Source organism: Triturus cristatus, chromosome 5_1 (genome assembly GCF_964204655.1).
Source record: "Triturus cristatus chromosome 5_1, aTriCri1.1, whole genome shotgun sequence".
Lineage (NCBI taxonomy): Eukaryota > Metazoa > Chordata > Amphibia > Caudata > Salamandridae > Triturus > Triturus cristatus.
The window spans coordinates 367,350,273-367,375,079 of record NC_140587.1 but is presented as its reverse complement, the minus strand read 5'-3'; the positions used below and the strand labels follow the sequence as shown (position 1 = coordinate 367,375,079).

The 24,807-nt window shown below is 44.4% G+C and overlaps 1 protein-coding gene across 1 annotated transcript in view; it reads left to right on the top strand.

The window, feature by feature from the left end:
• The window catches only part of LOC146830898 (fibrocystin-L-like), a 1,500,901-nt gene that overhangs the window by 1,435,600 nt on the left and 40,494 nt on the right, over nucleotides 1–24,807 (top strand). Inside the window, exon 81 of the mRNA XM_085605087.1 lies at nucleotides 20,599–20,866. Within this exon, the coding sequence (XP_085461213.1) occupies nucleotides 20,599–20,864 (266 nt within the window). The 3' untranslated portion in view covers nucleotides 20,865–20,866. The remainder of the gene's footprint in view (nucleotides 1–20,598; nucleotides 20,867–24,807) is intronic.

Genomic DNA, 24,807 nt, shown 5'->3' with positions numbered 1-24,807 from the left:
ACTGAGGAGTCAACGGTATGAGCAGGGCCATTGGGAGCGGGAAAGCTCCTGCCAAGCCACAGCAAACAGCTATGTCCCGGGGATGGACACCTGGGAAATAGCAGGAGCCAGCTCTGGGGAGTAGCGAGCCCCAGGGCCATTATTAGCTCTAGGAGAGGTGCTCCTTTTTTGTATGATGGCCTGCCCCAAAGAGGTGGAAGTCCCCGGAGCCGAGAACGGCCTGGGAAGGTGGCTGCAAAGTCCCCCTCACATTTGCAAAAACTGATTTAGGCCCCGGGAAGGTGGTGGTCATCAGGGCCTGGAGGGGTTTGAGAGACCCCCCCCAATTAAAATATAAACAGCCCTTGGGAGGTGGTGGCCCTGGGGCACACGGGGGTCTGTGAGGCCCCCCGATTTTATCACTATTAGCCCTGGGGAGGAGGTGATCCCCGGGGCTGCGGGAGAGGCTGTACAGGCCTCCCCTGCATTAAGTTCATGAATAGCCGCGGGAGGTGGTAGTTCCAGGGGCGCATTATTGAAAAGAAGCGCCCTGGGGAATGGGTAGTCCCTTCGGATTTTTCCTTGAAAAGAAGTGTGGGAGATTGCTCTTCTTTTTTCTCAAATTTTCCCATTATTCCACAGATCCACCCATAAATTTGCAGCATTGGTGTAATTCTGTTCAGCGGTTCAGATTGTAGTCGTGTCCAAAGGTTCTTAGGAAAATAACATGAGGAAAACACTTTTTCTGAGCCCCTGCTACATGAAGGACCCCGAAACTTTCCAGATCCCTTCAAGTGAAGTAACGGGCAGATTTATTTTAGAAATTACATGAAGATTCATCTACCGGCACAAAAGATGTAGGCAAATGGAAATCACCTTTTTAATAGCAGCTCTGTCCTAACTATAACTACCTACTGGCAACCTAGTTTCCATAGGAAAAGCGCTTGTTGACTTGCTCACAACTTTGGCGCCGTATGATGAATCTTCATGACATTTTCCCAAAAAGTGCCCCAGTTTGTTTAGTTGTGCATGGGAAGTTTCAGGGTGATCCATCAGTCGCGGCCAAGAAAAGGATGGGTTAAAAAAAGGTGTGTTTCCTATGTTAATTCCTATAGGGAATTTAGACACGATTACAGCCCGAGCCGCTGAACAGAATTACACCAAATTTGGCAGAAAGCTAGATCTTGGTCCAGAAAGCATGCTGTTGTGATTTGCTGTCAACCCAACACTGTGCACAGCCCTAGCTGTGCACAGTGTAGAGTTGGTATTGTGGTCCCAGGAACCCCGTCTCATAGAACCAAAACATATATATTAAGGGGAGGGGTTATGCAGCCCTCTACCCAATCTTTAATAGGCCACGGGAACTCCATCCCCTGGGCCCAAATACAATTAGACAGGGGAGGAGGGTGTGCTGCCCCCATCCCTGAGCCTAAATAGGCCCTGGGGACCACATCTCTAGGGCCAAAAACAAACCTTCTTGGTTCCCAGGGACCTCATACCCCAGGGATACAATCTAAGGGGAGGGGGGTGTGCAACTCCCCTCCTTAAGCCTTATTTAACCCCAGGGACCCCATCCACTGGGCCAAATATAATATAATAAAAAAGGGAAGGGGCCTGTGCGGCCCCCTTACCTGTACCTTATCAGGCCATGGGGACCCAATCCCTCAGAGCAGTTTTTTTTAAAGGTGAGGTGGGCCGCCTTAGTCCCCCTCCCTGGGCCGCCTTAGTCCCCCTCCCTGAGCCTCCTTAGGACCTGGGAACCCCATGCCCCACACTCATTGTATTTTAAAAGGGACAGTGGGAACGAGGCCCCAATCTCCAGGCCTTAGGCCCTGGGTACCCCATCCCCAGGACCCTTTTTTTAAAGGAGTCAAGTGGCAGATGGCCTCCGTCCCTGAGCTTCATTTGACCCTGGGGACCCATCCCCCAGTGCCCTATGCATTGTTAAGGGGAGGTGGACAAAGTGGCCCCCCTCTCTGAGCCTTATCAGGCCCCTAGAATCCCATCCGCCTAGGCCTTTTTTAAAGTAGATGGGGGCCATGTGGCACCAATCTCCAAGCCTTATTTAGTCATGGGGACCCCATTTCCCAGGGCCATGTTTTCTTAAAAGGGAGAGGGCTGCACTGCCCCTGTCTCCAATCCCCTTTTTGCACTGTTTGGGGTCCCCAGGAGCTAATATAGGCTCAAGTAGAGGCCAGTGCAGCACACTCCCCTTTTTTGTAAGTTGTAGCCCTGAGAGAGAGTTCTCCCAGGCCTATAATGGCTTCAGGAGAGGGCCCAGTGGCCCCCCTTCCCATTTAATTAAATACATTGACCCCAGGTTATGGAGTCCCCAGGGACCTTCAAGGCTTGGGAAGGTTGGCCATGCCCCCATGCTCCGCGTTTGTTCATATTTCAGCCCCTGGGTGGGTTCCCCACGCCTATAATGGCTCAGGAGGGGGGCACATCCCACTTCACTTATAAAATGCGGGCCTGCGGGTGGGCTTCCATTGGCCTAAAATGGAATGGGGGCAGGTCACGTGCCATCATTATTTTTTGGGTAAAAAATGCAGTTTTTTCTATTTTGAAGAAATTTCTAAGTGTATATATATACATAGGGACACAGAGGATTCACGACTGCTTCGGAAATCTGATTGACTGCCAACACTTCAAACCAGGAAGTGTTAGCAACCATCTTGAGACTTGGCTTGAGCTGAGTCCCAGAAAAAAAAATACAAAAGGGAGCTGGATGGAAATAGCCTGACCCACAAAACCATTTTATTTAAAAAAAATTGACAGGATCAAGAGATCCCCGCAAAGTTTTTTGAAACGAAGTGTGGGCTCTCACGCTTTATTAATAATCAACCCCTGGGTGGGCCAGCTCTTAGGAGCAGTTGCATAAAAAAAGGAGGAGGGCTCAAGGGTCCCCCACCCTGGTGACCACCACCTACCCGGGGCTTTTTGATTTATAAACGGGGGGGCTCTCAGACCTCCCTGGACCTGGGGCTGAGCACCTATCTGGGGCCATAATCAATTTGTGTTGGGGGGCCTCAGGGATATTCCTGGGTGTGAGAAAGTGGCTCTGTATATACTGTTCCTTAATAGGTACAGGGTGTACAGAGTCCACAGACCCCAAGGGTTTAACAGAGGTTAAAGTTAGATATAACCTTACTCTCCAAAGTGGTAGCCTGGTCGAGCAGTAAGGCAGTATCAGTGGACGTGTAAAACATTTGTTGTACACACTCAGTCAGCAAATAGTTCCACACACTCAATAACTGAACTCTAGGCCAATGGTTTGTATATAAAAAATATATGCTTGTTTTATTTTAGAACCAACACTTGGAATTAAAATATACTTTCTCTACAGGAGATGTTTCATCAAAATACTTTTGTATATGCAATAGACTTTTAGTAAACAGTTACAAATAGTTGCAGTAGGCAACTCTATTTCTAAACACAATACATTGAGCTCAATGCTAAATTCAAATTATATGCAACAGATTACTTTTTAGATAACTTTTGTAATTACAGGCTTGGATCCTAGATCCAGTCCTGGGTCAGTTCTCAGAATCAGCTGTTGAAAGTCGACTTTGGTACTGTAGTGATTTTTAACTAATATTTAGCTATTTCAAAAGTGAGCACTTAGAAAATATTTCAGAGCAAACAATCAATGATTCCTTATGGAAGGAAATATAGGTTACAGGTACAGTAGGTTATCGTTACTTTTGTAATCCAGTACTGGGTGGCTAGACTCAGTACTGGGACATTTATCCAAAACAGGTAAGTAATTACTTTTTTAGATGTTATACGATTTTTGAGGAATATTTAGAAATTGCAGAAATCAACACTTAGAAGAAATTTCATAGAAAAGCAGTCAATGGTTTCCTATGGAAGAAAAATGAGTTAAAGGTAAGTATAGTTGTGGGTACTTTTCAGAGTCAGTGCTGGGCACCAAGATCCAGCACTGGGAGCTCACCTAAGAGCAGGTGAGTAAATTCGTTTTTGGTACTCGGCTGATTTTTGGTGAATATTTTGAGTTTTGAAAAGTTCACACATAGAAGAATTTCCAAGAAAAAGCCAGTCAATGTTACCCTATGAGGAAAATGAAGTTAGCGGTTTAAGGGTAAGTTCTCGACTGGCAGAGTTGAAGTTCTGGGCATAGACTCAGGGGTCTCCCAGTGTCAGGTAGGTACAGTCAGTTCACCCTCAGCGGTTTCAGGACGGCCGGGTGCAGAGAGAGTTAGGCCCAATGTTATCCTATGAGGGATATGGGGGCCTGGTTTGGTGGCTGCTGTCGGGCAAGCCACGCGGCTGTGGGAGCTGAGCTCCTGGTCACTTACTCAGGGCAAGTGGGGAAGTAGGTTAGAGTAGAGTTTTCACTGCCAGGGCCACTCGGGCGGCTGGCTGCAGGGTGCTTTTGAGCCGTCGGGCGCTCAATTGATTTCTATGGGAAATCTCCGGTTTGGAAAAAGACTGCAGGCTCGGGGACGAGGACTCTTCGGGTGCCACCACCACTTCGAGGGGTAAGTTGGGTAGTTGGAGGATAGGTAGGTACCCCGGGATTGGGCATAGAGGGCCGTGGGGCGCCGGGTGCAGGGGTGCCTTTTGATGTCGGAAATCTTACCCTCTTGTTGATCGCGGTTGGGGTGGCACTCGGTTCTGAGGCTGCAAGCTTCTTCAGGATAGTCGAGGGGGGTCCTTGGGTGCCGGACTCGGGGTCACAGTCGCCGTGGGGTCGTCCTCGTGGGTTTAGTTCACTCCGGCACCGGCCAGGCTTGGCGAGTGCAGAGTGGGCTGGGATCGCGGTTCCGGGCTGCTGCCAGAGGTGAAAGGTAGGTTCTGTGTAGAGCCTCTACTCGTGGGAGTCCCAGGGGATCAGAGTTCAAAGGTAGCCAGGTCCTCCGGGGTTTCTGAGTTTGCTGGCCACAAGAGATGCCGGGTTTGGAGCAGGAGCAAGTCCGAGGTCGACAGGCCGGTAGGGCTGGGGCCAAAGCAATTGGTGTCTCCCTCTCCTTTGCAGCTGCAGGGCAGGTCTTCTTTTCTTCTCACTCTTCTTGTAGTTTCGGAATCTGGAATCTGGGGAAGGAAGGTTCAGGGTGCCCCTAAATACTAGATTTAGGGGCGTTACAGGTCGGTGAAGGCCAGGGACCAATGGGTCCCTGTCCTGGGGTGGGTACACCCCCTATCCTGCTCCTCTCCTGTGGGAGGGGGGCAGTAGCCTAATCCTGATAGGGCAGGGTCTCCCATCTCCAAGATGGCGAGAGCCCGGAGATGTGCTTCACCTCGCCTCCACCACCTGAGTGGTGGGGTGGGCAGGCTGGCACATCCCCTGTCCTTGTATGGGGTTTCCGGCCAAGCTTCCCGCCAGAGTGGGGGGTTGCAGTGGCCTGGGGAAACTCCTAGAGGCGGCAGGCCTTTGAAGCTTCCCTTTGCTCATCCTGGGGGAGGAGATCTATCACCTCACCCAGGATGTGCATTGTTGCAGGCCCGGGAGAGCAGGGCCTCTCCCACCCAGGGGTCCAGCAACGTGTCTGCTGTGTGGCAGCCTGGGCAGCCTCATAGCAGACGTGGATTTGTAGGTTAGCTGTAGGAGGGCATCTCTAAGATGCCCTCTGGGGTGCTTGGTACATTAAATCTCACACTGGCATCAGTGTGGGTTTAATGTGCTGAGAAGTTTGATACCAAACTTCCCAGTCTTTAGTGTTGCCATTATGGTGCTGTGGAGCTCGTGTTTGACGAGCTCTCAGCACCATGTACTCTGAAATGGCAGCACCGCACTTACAGTGCCCGGGAATGGACCTGGGTACTGTAGGGGCACAGGGCTCCTGCTCCTGTGCCCACACCATGGGCATAAGGCACCCAGCCAGAGGGGTGACTGACATATGTCTTGGCAGTGTGGGTGTTGGGCATGGCACACAGAGATGTGTGCCATGTCGACTCTTCATTTTGTCCTGTACCCAGACACTCAGCCTGCAAAGGCAGTGTGTGTGTGTAAGGGTACAGGGCCCCTAAGAGTGGCACAATCAGTGCTGCAGCCCTTAGGGGTCTTCCCTGGTCACAAGGCCCTGGGTACCTAGGGTACCATTTACTAGGGGCTGACATGTGGCCAGGGTTTGCCAATTGGGAGTTTGTGTGTTTCGAAGAAGGAACATAGGCCCTGGGCACCTGATTGGCAGGAGTCCAGGGTACACTCAGTAAAAGTACATTCAGCAATTTAGCAAAAAGTGGGGGCATACCATGCAAGAAAGAGGGCACTTTCTCACACTGGGGACCACCACCTCCGTGGGGCCAACTTCTATTCAAATGATGGAAGGGTACAGCCCCCCTCCTGGGCCATTTGTGGCCCTTGGGACCGTCAACACCAAGAGGCAGGCCCAACATCAAGAAAGGAGTGGGCCATGTGGCTCCCCTCCTTGGGACCATAACCCCCCGGGCTGGCTCCTGCTATGTCCAGGGGTACCCACTCCCAGGACATAGTGGTTTGCTATGGCTTGGCGGGAGCTTTACAGCTCCTGCCAAGCCATAGCAAATGCTCCCCTTCGAGCAAGCAAGAGCATGAAACGTGGTCTTTCTTGCTAGAAGCAGGGCAAAATTGCTTTTACAGAGAGGGAGCTGCATGTTTAGGAATGCTGGCAACTGCAGGAGGTCGGGGAGCCAGCAGGGACCATGGGGGTCTTGAGGCTCCCACCATGGTCTCCAACAGATGTGGGTGGGGGTCCTGGGGGCACCCACAATAGAGGCTAGGCCCCATCCAGATGTGGTCTTTGGGGACTTAATCTGCCCGAGGAGTGGTTTGCGCAGCCCCCCATTACAATTTAAGAATGGCCAGTATCCAGGGTTGGGGATCCTGGTTCCAAAAGTGGCCTGGGGAGGAGAGCAGCACAGCCCCCCTCCCTCAAAACAGTAAAGACAACTTAAAAAGGCTGGGCCCTTGGAGGATGGGGTCCCAAATTGGCTCAGGGAAGGGGGGTTATGTGCCCCCTTCCCCAGTTTCCCCTTTTTTTAAACTGTCAACAAGTCCCCGGAAGCCTGGCCCCGTTTCACCAGCACTCTGTAAGCACCTCCAGGCTTACTACTATTTGGGGAATGAAGTACCCTTGACTCCAGAGCATCCTTGAAAACTAACTACCCCTCCTGTTACCTTCAGTTACCGCAATGCACTGCTTATGATCTCACATATTCCATCACTAATGACATGGTCAGTGATATCACTGATGACATCTGAAACGACATCACTGATGGCATCATCCACAGAACCATTCACACACCCACTCGCACCCCCATACAACCTCTCGTACTCCCACTCACACAACCACCTAACCGCTCACATACCCATTCACAGACCCATACCAGGACTTACACACCCACTCACTCCTCCATGGAGCCACTCACTCACACCCACTCACTCACCCATCCAGCCATTCACACAACAATTCACTCACCTATATAGCCACTCATACAACAGTCACAAACCCATACAGGCAGTCACATAGACACACACTCACCCCTATGGCTACTCAAACAACTACTTATACACCTACAAAGTCACTCACACAACCACTCACTCCCCCATCCAGTCCCTCAAAGCAGCCACTCACTCACCTATACAAGTACTCGCACAGTCACTCACACACCCATACAACCACTTACATACCCATTCACACATCCATACAAGCACTCACACATCCACTCACTCACCCATAAAGCCATTCACACAGACACATACTCTCCAATACAGCCACTCACACACCAACTCACATATCCAAACACCCACTAGAACAGCTACTCACTCACCCATAAAGCCACTAACACACCAAGTCCCTTACTCATACAGCCATTCAGATACCCACTCACTCACCCATACAGTCACTACAATACACACACTTACCAACCCATAGAGCCACACACACTGCCATTCACTCACCCATTCAGCCACTGACACATCCGCTTATTCACCATTACCCTCACTCACCCACACAGCTACTCACACACCCGCCTATACACCCATACAGCCACTTACACACCATACACACAAGGATACATACAGTCACACAGCCACTCATATAGTATGTTAGAAGTAGTATCTCTCAATAGTAGTGCACCTAGTATGCTAATTTATCTTTTTAGTAGGTTAGTATATATGTGTGACACCCATAAACCTTAAAAATACACTCACAGGATGATGCAATCAGTAATGTCATTTGAGATGTCATCAGTGATGTCACTGACCATGTCATGAGTGATGTAATATGTGTGGTCATAAGGAGTGCATTGCAGAGCAGTAAGTTGTAGTTTGCTCAGTTAAGTATAACAGTCGAATTGCACTGGTTTTGTACGAGGGAAATCTGAGCCTAACTATAAGTGAAAAAATAAAAATAAAATATATGTGTGTATATATATATATATATATATACACACACACACACACACATATATATATATATATACACACACACACATATATATATATATATATATATATATATATATATATATATATGTATATATATATATATATATATATATATATATATATATATATATATATTTTCACTGAAAAAACCATAGGTTTCAGGCACGTTATAGTTAGGAATTAGCATTTAAAAAACCTTAGAAATTCACTGAAAAAACCATAGGTTTCAGGGGCGTTGTAGTTAGCTGGACTTTTCACTCGTACAAAACCATTGAAATTCCCCCGTTATAGTTAGTTAGTTCAGCTAACTATAACTCGCGCTTCCGCAATGCACTGCTGATGACGTCACATATTACATCACTCATGACATGGTCAGTGACATCACTGATGACATCACTGATGACATCATCCTTGTGATAGAGTAGCAGACCTCCTCTCCCCTAATATAACCTTTGATACACACATTCAAAAATAGAAACTAAAATTTTCAAAACAATGGACATACCAATATCAGTTACAACAACCTAAGATCCACATACACATCTACTCATTCACCAACAGTCCTATACAGTCACTCATACATGTACTCACTCATCATATGTACTCATACACCTATACATCCTGATACACAACGCCACTCTTTCATAGAGTTATTCACACACATAGTCACTCATGCTAATAAAGAATCAAACATCCATTTACTTGCATATACAGTTAAACACACACCACCACACTTACTTCTACAGAAACTTACACAAACTTAGTCTTTTAAACAATCACTTATAGAAACACATACTTATTCATACAGGAACTCTTTCAATCTCTCACTCTCACATATACTCACTTATATACACCAATAGTGACATATACTAGTTTAAAACATATGTAGTTACCTTTAAAGACACTATTGAGACAGTCATTTACTCACTAACACACCCATGCACACACTCATCCACCCATACAGTCCTGCACACATGCTGTCTTCAACACATAAAAACAGTGAGTCACTCATTCATGCACCTATGCACTACGTAATACCCCCCACCGAATCATACAGACTCTCAGACACTCATACTGATACTCAAAAAACAACTAATAACCTATATAGACACTAATGTAGCTACTCACCAACCCATGCAGCCACTTATACACAAAGTGAGAGACTGATACAGATATTTACATATTTAAACATTACTCACTAAGCCATGTATTCACTAAGATACACTTAATCAGTCAGTTATACAATCAATTTTTCAAAAACAAATCATCCATTTAGACACTTATGTACCAATTTATTCTTCCATCGACCTTGAGATATACATATATAAAACATATGTAATTTTCAGAAAAACACACATTCACTGGATAATGTCATCAGTGATGTCATTTGAGATGTCATCAGTGATGTCATGAGTGATGTCACTGACCAGGTCATGAGTGATGTAATATGTGTCGTCATCAGCAGTGCATTGCGGGCGAGCGAGTTTTAGTTAGCTGAACTAACTATAACGGGGGAATTTCAATGGTTTTGTACGAGTGAAAAGTCCAGCTAACTATAACGCCCCTGAAACCTATGGTTTTTTCAGTGAATATATATATATATATATATATATATATATATACCATCAAATGCCCGTAAGCAACGAGAGGTCACTCGATGTCGGTCTGTTCAGTGTAACCTCGCTGCTGCTCACCTCACTGCCCCCATTAATCACAATCCATGCCGACGCGTTTCGAGGTCATAGCGCCTCCTCTTCATGGGCTGACAAGTATGCACTGAGAGATTCACCACCCGTATTCAATTTCATTTATTTGCATACCGCTCATAGTGGGCGGTGCTACATTAGCGCACTGGTATGCTGGGACTTGTAGTTCTTAGAGGTGAGTATTTAATTATATCCTTAGTAGGTACAGTGCAGAAATGTCCCAATTGCAGTTCATTAATATTCCTATAGTAGGATGGGAAGCAAGCAAGGCGAGTTGATTCAAGCAAAGAGCGACGTGCTGTATGGAGCGGAATCATCCCTTTCCACAGCCTTTCAAGAATCCTGAAATGGTGCTCCTCTCCACGACAGGGGCCGCCGTGTAAATATATAACATCAAATGCCCGTAAGCAACGAGGGGTCACTCGACGTCAGTCTGTTCAGTGTAACCTCGCTGCTGCTCACCTCACTGCCCCCATTAATCACAATCCATGCCGACGCGTTTTCAAGGTCATAGCGCCTCCTCTTCATGGGCTGACAAGTATGCACTGAGAGACTCACCACTCGTTTTCAATTTCATTTATTTGCATATCCTCATAGTGGGCGGTGCTACATTAGCGCACTGGTATGCTGGGACATGTAGTCCTTAGAGGTGAGTATTTAATTATATCCTTAGGTACAGTGCAGAATTGTCCCAATTGCAGTTCATTAATATTCCTATAGTAGGATGGGAAGCAAGCAAGGCGAGTTGATTCAAGCAAAGAGCGACGTGCTGTATGGAGCGGAATCATCCCTTTCCACAGCCTTTCAAGAATCCTGAAATGGTGCTCCTCTCCACGGCAGGGGCCGCCGTGTAAATATATAACATCAAATGCCCGTAAGCAACGAGAGGTCACTCGACGTCGGTCTGTTCAGTGTAACCTCGCTGCTGCTCACCTCACTGCCCCCATTAATCACAATCCATGCTGACGCGTTTCAAGGTCATAGCGCCTCCTCTTCATGGGCTGACAAGTATGCACTGAGAGACTCACCACTCGCTTTCAATTTCATTTATTTGCATACCGCTCATAGTGGGCGGTGCTACATTAGTGCACTGGTATGCTGGGACATGTAGTCCTTAGAGGTGAGTATTTAATTATATCCTTAGTAGGTACAGTGCAGAATTGTCCCAATTGCAGTTGATTAATATTCCTATAGTAGGATGGGAAGCAAGCAAGGCGAGTTGATTCAAGCAAAGAGCGATGTGATGTACGGAGCGGAATCATCCCTTTCCACAGCCTTTTAAGAATCCTGAAATGGTGCTCCTCTCCACGGCAGGGGCTGCCGTGTAAATATATAACATCAAATGCCCGTAAGCAACGAGAGGTCACTCGACGTCGGTCTGTTCAGTGTAACGTCGCTGCTGCTTACCTCACTGCCCCCATTTATCACAATCCATGCCGACGCGTTTCGAGGTCATAGCGCCTCCTCTTCATGGGCTGACAAGTATGCACTGAGAGACTCACCACTCATTTTCAATTTCATTTATTTGCATACCGCTCATAGTGGGCGGTGCTACATTAGCGCACTGGTATGCTGGGACATGTAGTCCTTAGAGGTGAGTATTTAATTATATCCTTAGTAGGTACAGTGCAGAATTGTCCCAATTGCAGTTCATTAATATTCCTATAGTAGGATGGGAAGCAAGCAAGGCGAGTTGATTCAAGCAAAGAGCGACGTGCTGTATGGAGCGGAATCATCCCTTTCCACAGCCTTTCAAGAATCCTGAAATGGTGCTCCTCTCTTTGTTTGCACAACTATACACACGGCAGCCCAGCCGTGGAGAGGAGCACCGTCGCCAATCAAGTGGATTTGAACTTTTTGAAACCATATACAGCACAGCACTCGATATGCATAAAGGAGCCCGTCAATAATGTTCCAGAATCCTACTAAGGACAATGAAAAGCTTTTTAATTGTAAATATGCATCACACCTACCAAGGGAAATATTTTTGCTCACATCGGAGACTACAAGTCCCAGGATGCGGTCACTTTAATTGCACTTAGCACAGCCTACAAAGGACGGAAATTGAAATAAATAATGCCAGAAACAGATGGTGAGCTTGTGATGTGTTGTTTAATTAGCAGCCCATGAAGAAGAGGCCCAGATCCTTGAAACGCGTCGGCACGAGATATGCTAATTGATGGAGCATGAAGGCGAGCTGCATTAGAAAGCCGGAGGGCGTGAGTGCTGTGTGTGCCTTCTCAAAGCTTTCGGGCACTTTGTTTGCACAACTATACACACGGCAGCCCAGCCGTGGAGAGGAGCACCGTCGCCAATCAAGTGAAGCTGTGGATTTGAACTTTTTGAAACCATATACAGCTCAGCACTCGATATGCATAAAGGAGCCCGTCAATAATGTTCCTGAATCCTACTAAGGACAATGAAAAGCTTTTACATTGTAAATAAGCATCACACCTACCAAGGGAAATATTTTTGCTCACATCGGAGACTACAAGTCCCAGGATGCAGTCACTTTAATTGCACTTAGCACAGCCTACAAAGGACGGAAATTGAAATAAATAATGCCGGAAACAGATGGTGAGCTTGTGATGTGTTGTTTAATTAGCAGCCCATGAAGAAGAGGCCCAGAGCCTTGAAACGCGTAGGCACGAGATATGCTAATTGATGGAGCATGAAGGCGAGCTGCATTAGAAAGCCGGAGGGCGTGAGTGCTGTGTGTGCCTTCTCAAAGCTTTCGGGCACTTTGTTTGCACATATATATATATATATACACATATATATATTCACTTAAAAAAACATAGGTTTCACACATGTTATAGTTAGCTGGGCATTTTCCTCATGAAAAACCAATGAAATTCCCCCGTTATAGTTAGTGCAGGCAACTATAACTCACACGACCGTAATCCGCTGCTGATGACGTCAGATATTACATCACTGTATTTACACATTTATATGCCCATGTCTTCTTCCTTTTTTTTTTAGCTATACATATATATTTTTTTTTTTTCAGAAAGACGCATATGTCATCAGTGATGTAATATCTGACGTCATCAGCAGCGGATTCTGGTCGCGTGAGTTATAGTTGCCTGCACTAACTATAACGGGGGAATTTCATTGGTTTTTCATGAGGAAAATGCCCAGCTAACTATAACATGTGTGAAACCTATGGTTTTTTAAGTGAATTTGCAAGGTTTTTTAAATGCTAATTCCTAACTATAACGTGTGTGAAACCTATGGTTTTTTCAGTGAATTTGTACGTTTTTTTAAATGCTAATTTACTTTACGCCGTTCGTGCCGTGCGCGCACGGTGCGCTTCGCGCACGGTGCGTGCACGGTGGGCACGCGGTGCGCTTTGCGCACCGCTCGCCCACTTCACGCAGTTCGTTCCGTGCGCGCACGGTGAGCACGCGGTGCGCTTTGCGCACCTCGCGCCCACTTTACTCAGTTAGTACCGTGCACGCACGGTGCACTTTGCGCACCGTGCACGCATGGTGGGCACGCAGTGCGCTACGCGCACCGCGCGCCCACGTTACGCTTAATGGGCCATGTACTCACGGTGCACTTCGCGCACCGTCCGCACAAGTAGGACACATGATACGCTTTGTTGTTAAGGGTTTTGGTATAACCTGTTAATAGGGAAATAAGCCATGCACACCAACTGCGCTGCGCGCAGCGTGTGCACATGGGGGGATTGACATAGCTATTTTATTTTAAAGCGTTTATACCGTGCGCGCACGCTGCGCGAACCTCGCTGAATTTTTTTCATTTCGATAGTGCGCTCACGCTTCGCGCACTCGGCGATTTACCGAAAATTTTTAATTTTTTTAATTGCCCTTGGGGGACCTCCTGGGACCCCTTGACCCCTGCTAGGGGGTCAGGAACTGTCCAGCATGCCCCCTTTACATGTTTTTCTCCTTTGTGTTTCACCCCCCTCTCAGTGCGAGAGACAAAATGGCGGCCGACACTTCCTGGTTTCGACCGATTCGAATGTTTACTAAGATATAACAACCAATCAGAAGTGCGCTCGCGGACGGCCGAGTGTGCGCACCCTGCGCGCACGCTGCGCGCGTATAGATATATATATTGATTTAAATGCTATTTTCTCAGAAAATACTGAACAGATTTACACCAAACCTGCAAAAGGCACCAAACGGACCTTATGGCTACCTCTCTGCCAAATTTCACGTAATTCTGTTCAGCAGTTTGGGCTGTAGCTGCGACTAAAGTCCCTATGGAAAAATCCATGGGGAAAACGTGTTTTGGGACCCCCCCTCTTTCTCGGCCCCCGCCTGACGAATCACCCCGAGACTTTCAGGGTAGGAGCGGAGCGGAGCGCCCCATTAGTTTTGAAAATTTCGCGAAGATTCGTCAATCGGCGCCAAAGTTATTCAAAATAGAATTTTGAGATTTCCTATGGAAACTCGGTCCTAACTATAACTATCTACTGGCGACCGCCAGTAGATAATATATATATATATATAAATATATATATATATATATATATATATATATATATATATATATATATATATATATATATATATATATATATATATATATATATATATATCCCAACACAAAAGTAGCAAATGGGCACTCTCTGATTTCAAGTAATCCAGTTTATTGCGCCAGTGATGTCATCAGTGATGTCACTGACCATGTCATGAATGATGCAATATGTGACATCATCAGCAGTGCATTGCGGGCGCGTGAGTTATAGTTAGCAGAACTAACTATAACGGAGGAATTTCTATGGTTTTGCCAGTGAAATGGGCAGCTAAACATAACACCCCTGAAACCTATGATTTTTTCTGTGAATTTCTAAGGTTTTTTAAATGCTAATTTCTAACTATAACGTCTCTAAAACCTATGTTTTTTTTCATTGAATTTCAAAGGTTTTTTAAATGCTAACTTTTAAGTGTGATAGTAGTTTTATCTATTTTTTTGTACTGATTTTCTACAGTTTTTTAACTGTTTATTTATAAATATTTTATTCATTAAATACCATTATAAATTTTTGGGAAAATTTCAAAAAAACATTTTTTAATTAAAACTGAAATATTGATTAATTTTCTTGTTTTCATTTTTTATTTTAATATATTTATATCATTTTCTTTAAAAAAAATCAATTTTTTTTCGCAGTCACGCACTCAAAGTGTACACATCACGGTGGGGGTGCGCATTCTAGCCGCCATTTTAGAAAAGTCATGAAGGATCCGGGTATGGTGTGCGACGGCTACGTGTTTTTCAGTTACATCATATACATTTAATATCACGTGATATGAGCGATTGGTATGCGACCAGTCTGCGACTCCTGCTCCTGCGCATTCGCGACACATGTGCATTACGGTACGAGATGTTTGCGCGCTTGCGGGTCCCGCATGACATCATATATGTGCTGGGGCGCGCCGGGTGCACGACTCCCGCAAAAAAAAATATGTTCCAAAATGATATGTATGTGTCTTTAATATACATATTAAGGCAAGAGATTATGTAAGATATTCATCAAAATAATATATTTGTACTTATAAGAAACTTATATTATTTTTAAATATATTTTCGCGAAGTCGGGTGCGTGCGTTGTGAGTGCAGAAAACCAGGTCAGCAGAGCTGCTCTAGAGCCTAAGAACTAGGTCAGCAGAGCTGCTCTAGAGTCAGAGAACCAGGTCGGCAGAGCTGCTGTAGAGCCAGAGAAACCAGGTCAGCAGAGCTGCTTTAGAGGGAGAGAACCAGGTCAGCAGAGCTGCTTTAGAGCCAGAGAACAGGTTAGCAGAGCTGCTTTAGAGCCAGAGAACCAGGTTAGCAGAGCTGCTTTAGAGCCAGAGAACCAGGTCAGCAGAGCTACTCTAGAGCCAGAGAACCAAATCAGCAGAGCTGCTTTAGAGCCATAGAACCAGGTCAGCAGAGCTGCTTTAGAGCCAGAGAACCAGGTCAGTAGAGCTGCTCTAGAGCCTAAGAACCAGGTCAACAGAGCTGCTCTAGAGCCAGAGAACCAGGTCAGCAGAGCTGCTGCAGAGCCAGAGAAACCAGGTCAGTAGAGCTCCTTTAGAGGGAGAGAACCAGGTCAGCAGAGCTTCTATAGAGCCAGAGAACCATGTCAGCAGAAATGCTTCAGAGCCATAGAACTGGGTCAATGGAGCTGCTTTAGAGCCAGAGAACCAGGTCTGCAGAGCTGTTGTAGAGCCAGAGAACTAGATCAGCAGAGCTGCTCTGTAGCATAAGAACTAGGTCAGCAGAGCTGCTCTAGAGCCAGAGAACCAGGTCAGCAGACCTGATGTAGAGCCAGAGAACCAGTTCAGCAGAGCTGCTCTAGCTGACACTGACTGACTGACACTGACTGACTGACTGACACTGATTGACATTGACTGACACTGATTGACTGACACTGACTGACTGACACTGACTGACTGACACTGATTGACTGACACTGACTGACTGACACTAATTGACTGACACTGATTGACTGACACTGACAGACTGACTGACACTGACTGACTGACATTGACTGACACTGACTGACTGACTACTCTCTACTACTCTACTGCTGACTCTCTACTACTCTCTCTCTACTACTCACTCTCTACTACTCACTCTCTAGTACGCTCTACTTCTCACTCTCTACTACTCTACTACTCTCCACTACTCACTCTCTACTACTCATTCTCAACTACTCACTCTCTACTACTCTCTACTACTCACTCTCTACTACTCTACTACTCTCTACTACTCACTCTCTACTACTCACACTCAACTACTCACTCTCTACTACTCTACTACTCAGTCTCTACTACTCACTCGCTACTACTCTCTACTACTCACTCTCTACTACTCACTCTCTACTACTCACGCTCTACTACCCTCTACTACTTACTCTCTACTACTCTCTACTATTCACTCTCTACTACTCACTCTCTACTACTCACTCTACTACTTTCTACTACTCTCTACCACTCACTCTCTACTACTCTACTTCTCATTCTCTACTACTCTCTACTACTCACTCGCTACTACTCTCTACTACTCATTCTCTACTACACTCTCTACTACTCTCTCTCTCTACTACTCTCTACTACTACTTTCTACAATTCACTCTCTACTACTCACTCTCTACTACTCTCTACTACTCACTCTACTACTCTCTGCTGCTCTCTAGCACTCACTCTCTACTACTCTACTACTCTCTCTCTACTACTCATTCTCTACTACTCTCTCTCTACTACTCTCTACTACTCACTCTCTACTACTCACTCTACTTCTCTCTACTACTCACTCTCTACTACTCTCTCTCTACTACTCACTCTCTACTACTCGCTCTCTACTACTCACTCTCTACTACTCACTCTCTACTACACTCTCTACTACTCTCTCTCTCTACTACTCTCTACTACTACTCTCTACTATTCACTCTCTACTACTCACTCTCTACTACTCTCTACTACTCACTCTACTACTCTCTGCTGCTCTCTAGCACTCACTCTCTACTACTCTACTACTCTCTCTCTACTACTCACTCTCTACTACTCTCTCTCTACTACTCTCTACTACTCACTCTCTACTACTCACTCTACTACTCTCTACTACTCACTCTCTACTACTCTCTCTCTACTACTCACTCTCTACTACTCGCTCTCTACTACTCACTCTCCACTACTCACTCTCTACTACTCGCTCTCTACTACTCTCTACTACTCACTCTCTACTACTCTCCACTACTCTCTCTACTACTCACTCTCTACTACTCACTCTCTACTACTCTACTACTCTCTACTACTCGCTCTGCTACTCACTCTCTACTATTCTCTACTACTCACTCTACTACTCTCTCCTAATCTCTACCACTCACTCTCTACTACTCTACTGCTCACTATCTACTACTCACTCTACTACTCTCTACTACTCACTCTGTACTACTCTCTACTACTCACTCTGTACTACTCACTCTCTAATACTCACTCTCTACTACTCTCTACTACTCTCTCTCTACTACTCACTCTCTACTACTCACTCTCTACTACTCTCTACTACTCACTCTCTACTACTCTCTACTACTCACTCTCTACTACACTCTCTCTACTACTCTCTACTTCTCAATCTGCTACTCACTCTCTACTACTCACTCTTTACTACTCTCTCTCTACTACTCTCTACTACTCACTCTCTACTACTCTCTACTTCTTTCTACTACTCACTCTACTACTCACTCCCTACTACTCTCTACTACTCACTCTCTAATACTCACTCTCTACTACTCACTCTACTACTCTCTACTACTCACTCTCTGATACTTTCTCTACCACTCTCTCCTACTCTCTACTACTCACTCTCTACTCTCTATTACTCGCTCTCTACTCTCTACCTCTCTACCTCTCTCTCCACTACTCTCTACCTCTCTACCACTACCTCTCTACCTCTACACCTCTACCTATACACCTCTACCTCTCTGTACATGCACACATATGAACATATATATATGCATATGCATTTATATATATGTGTAGATATATATACATATATAAACATATAAATATAATCTGCATATCTATATAAATATAAATTCATGCAAACATATACATATACATATATGCATACATATGCATGGTATGTATATGAAAGTTTGAAAAACTCTAATACAAGCAAAGCTAAAAAGCCACCTAATTACAAACAGAATTGCTTTAACTTAAACGGGGGCGAGACCTATTGCATTTTCAATGCTTGTTTACTTTGATTCCATCAAGAAGGCTTTCAGATGTGTCACACATTTTCCATAAATTCTGAATGGTAGCACTCTAGTTGCTCATTAGATCACTGTAGTAAAGCTACTGCTCACCAGGGAAGTCTGCTGCTGGTATTGAAAGTGCATGTTTCAGTCAGCCTCCTGTGATGTCACTGACCATGTCATGAGTGATGTAATACGTGACGTCATCAGCAGTGCATTGTGGGCGCGCGAGTTATAGTTAGCTGAACTAACTATAACGGGGGAATTTCAATGGTTTTGTGCGAGTGAAAAGTCCAGCTAACTATAACGCTCCTGAAACCTATGGTTTTTTCAGTGAATTTCTAAGGTTTTTTAAATGCTAATTCTTAACTATAACGTGCCTGAAACCTATGGTTTTTTCAGTGAATATACATATATATATATATATATATATATATATAGACAGACAGACAGACCATGCAAAAATGTTCCAGGTGTCCTGCAGATGCGCTGAGATAGTCTACTTTTAATGGGACTAAGGCATAGAATTTGGATTGCAGGTCAGTAACTTTTCTAAAGCAGACTCTTATTTGCTGATACTAGTATTATTTCTCTAAACATGTCACAGCCTACTTAACAGTCATTCTGCCAATGAAAGACTGTAATTTGAGTATTAGGCATCTGTATATTGTCTTTTAGCTAACAATATAGCATATGACATTCAATATGGATGCTTTCACTAATTAGATATGTGTACCTTACATATTAGTAAGATGGGGATACGTGTAAAGAACGTAGGGGTATAAGGGATGTAACAATAAAAGATTTTGTTTTTGATCAAGGGCATACAATGCAAATTTTGGGAACACTAAAAAATAATCAACTTTGAGGTAACCGTAAAGGTTTTCAATGCATGTGCTATATATATATAAAGAAGAACATCAAAGTTACACCTAGACAGGCTTGGCTTAAGTAGGATGAAACATGATGTGATGTCCACCAATCAATGCAAACGTCACAGGATTAGTGAAGTAAAGCGTAGTGGAAAAGTTGTTTAGTGAGCAGAAAAAATATAACTCAAATAAAATGAGCATTTTATAATTGTCTACACTTCGGCAAGCCTGTGTTACAAAATGTGGAAAAACACACAAATAAGGTAAGAGAATTAGGTGTAAGTCAGCTTTATTTTTGAATATCATACATTTCCCTTGTGTATTTCTAGCCGGTGTTAAGATACACATGCATATCTGATGTATAAGCTGAAATGTATGTTCACAGGTTTAAAGTCCTAAGATACCAAGCTGAGCAGGCTTGTCTTTTACACACTCAATACACAACTCACAATTACAAAAGCATGCCTGGAATGAAATACATGGAATGTAACACCATATTTGTGAAAAGGATTAATGGTGAGTGCAGTCCTACATCAAATATGGTAAACAAATCCATTCTGTGGACTGAACTATATATGAAGTTGCAATGAAATGATGTACGCACAGCAGCCTTCAGTTTGGCTACATTTTAATTTAGATGTGAGTTCCTTGCATGAATAGCTCCGTCTGCTAGATGGTCTGTGTAATCTCTTAAACTGTGTATGAGTGTTAGCTATCCTGCACTGCTTTAAATGCCAAGAATTCCTTTTCTGTTTACTGATAACTATGTACCGTAGGTATTTCTTAACAGTGCTGTTTGCCCCAACATCTAAGTTGAAATAGACACCTTTTGGGACACACCTGTCCTTATGCTTATGGTCTTGGTTATTTTTAAAATGGTCGCAACAGTTTCATCTGTTTGACTTCCAACGTTATGTTTGCATTATTTTTCAGGAACTAATTATAAAATCGAATTTTCATTGAACAATGTAATAGCACAAACTAGAAACTTTAATCCAAAAACCTCAGCAGTAGCAACAACAATAACAACAACAACAACAACAACAACAACAACAACAACAACAACAGCATCAACAACAACAAAGAAAACCATAGCAATAGCTATCGTCGACTTATCCAGTTCTGCCTCAGGAATCAGAAGTGGTCTTGCCTTCCAGTTGTTGGCCCTTGTCTTTGGATTGTGGCTAGGAACGCTCTGAAGGTGTGTGACATTTCTTTTCAGGTATATGTTGAGTGAAAACTGTAAAATAGAAAATTGCATGTTGCCTATTTATTGTAGGCGTCATTAAGAACTAAGCCGTGGGTGAATAGATGATCAACGAGTCTAAAATACATCTTGCTGCTAGATTTTTCATTCATTTAAATTATTCCAAAATGCCTATTTTTTTATAGTTCTTCTGTTTTGCGATGTGAGTGATGACTTTTTAGGGGAAGTTATGCATTATCAAACCAAATAGAGCAAACGCTATTTGTGTGAGTCAGGGAACAGCAAGAAAGTAACTAGCTCACAATATTTTTGCTTTGTTTATATGATAAGAAATGAAGGTAAATGTTTTCAGCTTTTTAGATTGGACTTTGAGGCAAAACCAGTTTGTGAATTTTTGATTGCATGACTCTGAGATATTATGCAAAACCAGTTTGCTCAATTTTTTAACCACTTCGCTGCTAGGCCTTCAGCCCCCCCCCCCCCCCCCCCCCCCCCGGGCTAAGCCGTTTTTTGGGTATTTGGGGGTAGTGCGCACTTAGGCCCCTGTAACTTTTTGACCACATAAGGTATCCATGCCAAATTTGCGTCCTTTTCTTCCAACATCATGGAGATTCTATAGGTACCCAGGGTTTGTGCATTCCCCTGGAGGGGTCCCAGAAATTAGCCAAAATACAGCGAAATTTTGTTTTTGGGGGGAAAAATGGAAAAAACGGGCTGCAAATGAAAGCGTCTGCGTTTTTCCCTGCAAATGTTATCAAAAAAGGGTTTATGGGGCCGAAATCACCATTTTTCCAGCTTTTTTGGAATGACAGACTTTTGTCAGAAAACAAACATATTTTACACAGTTTTGGCATTATTCTGTAACATAGCCTATTTTTGCTATTTTGTTTGCTTTCAACCTCCTTCCAGTTAATGGTAGAAATGGGTGTGAAAGCAATAATGGATCCTAGAAAGCTATACATTTTAAAAAAGTGGACAAAATTCTGAATTCAGCAAGGGGTCATTTGTGTAGATCAATCAAGGTTTCTTTATAGAAACTAACAGTCAAATATAGGAAAAATTGAAAATTAGTTGAAAAAAACAGCCTTTTGTGTCAACGTTTTCACCTGTAACTTCTTATAATTATGACAGCTCTTTAAAAGCAATATACCATTACATCCGCTGGACCTTCCTGGTTGTGGGGATATATAGGACTTGTAGGTTCACCAAGAACCCGACGAACCCAGATTCAAAAACTGAGCAGCAATTTGCAATGGCTTTTTATTATGTACCGGGTTTATAGCAATTATTGTGGGAAAATGTATACATGGAAAAATCGGTATGAAATGGGAACAAATTATAGAGTTTAGAAACCATACATATTTGCACATTTTCTAAATTGGGAATACTTATACTAGCATAAGAATTATCAGTCATTTTTCAAAATGACTTCTTTTTTACACAATGTCTTTCATTTGAAAGGCAGAAATGCATCAAAAATCAATAGGTAATAACAGTTGCTTTACAAATCTGAGTTACCCTAAGTCTCCCGATAAACATGGTACCTCACTTGTGTGGGTAGTCATAGTGCCCACAACAGGAAATGGCTCAAAACCCAACGTGAAAACACAACATTTTCACATTGAAAATGCACCCTTTTTTGCGAAGTGTCTAGCTGTAGTTTTTGAAGACTAGCTCTGCCGGCACCTAGGGAAACCTAGCAAACCTATACATTTTTGAAAACTAGACACACAGGGGAATCCAGGATGGGGTGACTTGACTGCCTCCCATCAGGTTCTGTTACCCGGAATCCCTTGCAAACCTTAACGATTGTCAAAAATACCACATTTTCCCCACATATCTGTGGTGGAAAGTTCTGGAATCTGCATGGATCCACAAATTTCCACCCACCCCGCGTTCCCGGAAGTCTTCCAATAAAAATAGTACCTCACTTGTGTTGGTCGTCCTAGTGCCCGCGACAGGAAATGGCGCAAAACGCAACGTGGTCACACCTCAATTTCGCAGTGAAAAATTACCCTTTTTTGGCAAAGTGCCTAGATGTGGTCTTTTCACCCTAGCTCTGCCAGTACCTAGGGAAAGCTACCAAACCTATACATTTTTTACAACTAGACACCCAGGGGAATCCGGGATGGGGTGACTTGACTGCCTCCCACCAGGTTCTGTTACCCAGAATCCCTTGCAAACCTAAAAAATTGTCAAAGAAAACACATTTTCCCCACATTTCTGTGGTGGAAAGATCTGGTATCTGCGTGAATCCACAAATTCGAACCCACCCCACATTCCGCAAAGGCTTCCAAGAAAAATGGTACCTAACTTGTGTGGGCCGGCCTAGTGACCGCGACAGGAAATGGCGCAAAACGGAACTTGGTCACACCTCAAATTCGCAGTGGAAAAATGACCCTTTTTTGGCAAAGTGCCTAGCTGTAGTTTTTTAACCCTAGCTTTGCCGGCACCTAGGGAAACCTAGCAAACCTATACATTTTTAAATACTAGACACCCAGGGGAATGCAGGATGGGGTGACTTGACTGCCTCCCACCAGGTTCTGTTAACCAGAATCCCTTGCAAACCTAAGAAATTGTCCAAAAAAACACATTTTCCCCACATTTCTGTGGTGGAAAGTTCTGGAATCTGTGTGGATCCACACATTTCCACCCACCCCGCATTCCCCAAAGTCTTATGAGAAAAATGGTACCTCACTTGTGTGGGTCAGCATAGTGCCCGCAACAGGAAACGGTGCAAAACGCAACATGGTCACACCTCAATTTCGCAGTGAAAAATGACCCTGTTTTGGCAAAGTGCCTAGCTGTAGTTTTTGAACCCTAGCTCTGCCAGCACCTAGGGAAATCTAGCAAACCTATACATTCTTGAAAACTAGACACCCATGGGAATCCAGGATGGAGTGACTTGACTGCCTCCCACCAGGTTCTGTTACCCAGAATCCCTTGCAAACCTAAATAATTGTCAAAAAAAACAAATTTTCCCCACATTTCTGTTGTGGAAAGTTCTGGAATCTGCGTGGATCCACAAATTTCCACCCACCCCGCGTTCCCCAAAGTCTTGCAAGAAAAATAGTACCTCACTTGTGTGGGCCGGCCTAGTGCACGCAACAGAAAACGGTGTAAAACGCAATGTAGTCACACCTCAATTTCGCAGTGAAAAATGACCCTTTTTTGGCAAAGTGCCTAGCTGTAGTTTTTTAACCCTAGCTTTGCCGGCACCTAGGGAAACCTAGCAAACCTATACATTTTTGAAAACTAGACACCCAGGGGAATGCAGGATGGGGTGACTTGACTGCCTCCCACCAGGTTCTGTTACCCAGAATCCCTTGCAAACCTAAGAAATTGTCCAAAAAAACAAATTTTCCCCAAATTTCTGTGGTGGAAAGTTCTGGAATCTGTGTGGATCCACACATTTCCACCCACCCCGCGTTCCACAAAGTCTTACGAGAAAAATTGTATCTCACTTGTGTGGGTCAGCATAGTGCCCGCGACAGGAAACGGCGCAAAACGCAACGTGGTCATACCTCAATTTCGCAGTGAAAAATCACCCTTTTTTGGCAAAGTGCCTAGCTGTAGTTTTTGAACCCTAGCTCTGCCAGCACCTAGGGAAACCTAGCAAACCTATAAATTCTTGAAAACTAGACAGCCAGGGGAAGCCAGGATGGGGTGACTTGACTGCCTCCCACCAGGTTCTGTTACCCAGAATCCCTTGCAAACCTAAACAATTGTCAAAAAAACCAATTTTCTCAAAATTTCTGTTGTGGAAAGTACTGGAATCTGCGTGGATCCACAAATTTCCACCCACCCCGCGTTCCCCAAAATCTTGCGAGAAAAATGGTACCTCACTTGTGTGGGTCGGCCTAGTGTCCGGCGCAAAACACAATGTAGTCACACCTCAATTTCGCAGTGAAAAATGACCCTTTTTTGGCAAAGTG